Source organism: Perognathus longimembris, chromosome 8 (genome assembly GCF_023159225.1).
Source record: "Perognathus longimembris pacificus isolate PPM17 chromosome 8, ASM2315922v1, whole genome shotgun sequence".
NCBI classification, from domain to species: domain Eukaryota; kingdom Metazoa; phylum Chordata; class Mammalia; order Rodentia; family Heteromyidae; genus Perognathus; species Perognathus longimembris.
Window position 1 is genome coordinate 23,280,331 of NC_063168.1, and position 1,636 is coordinate 23,281,966.

The following is a 1,636-nucleotide window of genomic DNA, read 5'->3' on the forward strand; positions in this document are numbered from 1 at the left end:
AGCTCTTGACAAACACTCAACTAGGGCTATTGTTACAGTTTGGTGGTAATCTCATTTTTATATGAGTGTATGTAAATATATACGCACATGTGGAAACATACATATGTCTAAGGTCAGCCTTGGTTTATGTTATGAGCAGAAGAAAGGGACGTGTTAAACACTATTATAAATTACTCATTGGAGCTGAGTATGGTAGTTCTGACCTATAATCCAAACACTAAGGAGGCAGAGGCAGGAGGATGGAGAATTCAAGGTCAGTCGTGTACTTAGTACAGTCTTGTGTCCAAAAAGCAAATGAAGAAAACAAAAATCAACAGCCCCTCCAGAAGATATTAAATACAAAGAAGAAAAGCCTAGTTTATTATAAACTATGAACCATTTATTTATTATTATAAACTAGATTAAAAATAAAACATTTCACAGAAGTTTTGTCTTTTGAAAAAAAAAACCTGAGGAAACCAGGAGTCATGGATAGTCTTTTTTCAGGCTCTGAAGCCACCGAGAGCAGAAAGAAAATACTTCTTGAGTATTTTACTTGTTTTTTTTTTTTAAGTAGAACAATAAACATACACAATCATACTATATACCTTTCTATATATCATGTATATATTTATACAATCCGTATGTGGAATTGTACAATGATTGTATGCTTGAAGACACACACTTTGTGGAGCCATTAAGCAAAAGCCAGACAGTTAATGACTTCCAGAAGCGGAATGGACCGGGAAGGCCAGGCAGGTCACTTCTGCTGCCTCCGGCACCACCATGTTCTTTCTTTTCTCCCAGGCAAGAAGAGTGATGAGGAGAACCTTTTCGAGATCATCACAGCGGATGAAGTCCATTACTTCTTGCAAGCAGCCACCCCCAAAGAGCGCACGGAGTGGATCAAAGCCATCCAGGTGGCCTCAAGGACTGGGAAGTGAGGACACGCCTGCAGGTCCTCAGCCCCTCCGGAGAAAAGCCAACACATTCGCTTTGTCCAGGACCTGTCCCCTTCGGAGACAACGCAGCTGCAAAGGGCCCAAGGGAGGGAAGTTTGTGCCTGAATTTGAGGGTGTGCCACATGCTATTTACCTGCGCTGCCATGCTCACAGAAGCCTCGCTGCCTTATTCCATATCCCCAAGCTGTGTGAACACACTATGTGGCCTGGGTAGGTTACTTAGCCTTTTTAGATTTCTAGAAAATGAAAGGGGTAAACTCAGAGATCTCTGGGGTCCTCCATAGCTTAAAGATGAAAAACCAAAAAGACAAAGGACAACAAACACACAAAAGAATGCCCTATGATTGGAAAATGAGTGGAGGTGACAGTTTCCCTAATTGTCCTGCTGTGTCAGTCCTCAGTAAAGCCTTGGAACCGACAGCTAGCACAGAACCGGAGATAGTGCCTTCCTTTGGAACTGCGGCCAAGTGTCTCCAGAACACTCTGATGGAACTTTTTTACACTACCTTCAACTTGCTCTTGGCCAAGAGATGATGGGATGGGGCACTCTTTCTCTCCCCTCCCTACCCAGACACCTCTGAGAAAAGATGGGGCTTATGGCTTTTAGGGTTAAGCCTCCTATAATTTAAAAAAAACTTTATTGTCAAACTGATATACAGAGCAGTTACAGTTTCATACATTAGGCATTGGATACA

The 1,636-nt window shown here is 42.2% G+C and overlaps 1 protein-coding gene across 1 annotated transcript in view; it reads left to right on the forward strand.

The window, feature by feature from the left end:
• The window catches only part of Plek (pleckstrin), a 32,829-nt gene extending 31,542 nt beyond the window's left edge, over positions 1-1,287 (forward strand). The window contains exon 9 of the mRNA XM_048352643.1: positions 787-1,287. Coding sequence (XP_048208600.1) covers positions 787-923 — 137 coding nt within the window. The 3' untranslated portion in view covers positions 924-1,287. The remainder of the gene's footprint in view (positions 1-786) is intronic.
• Positions 1,288-1,636: the final 349 nt, after the last annotated feature.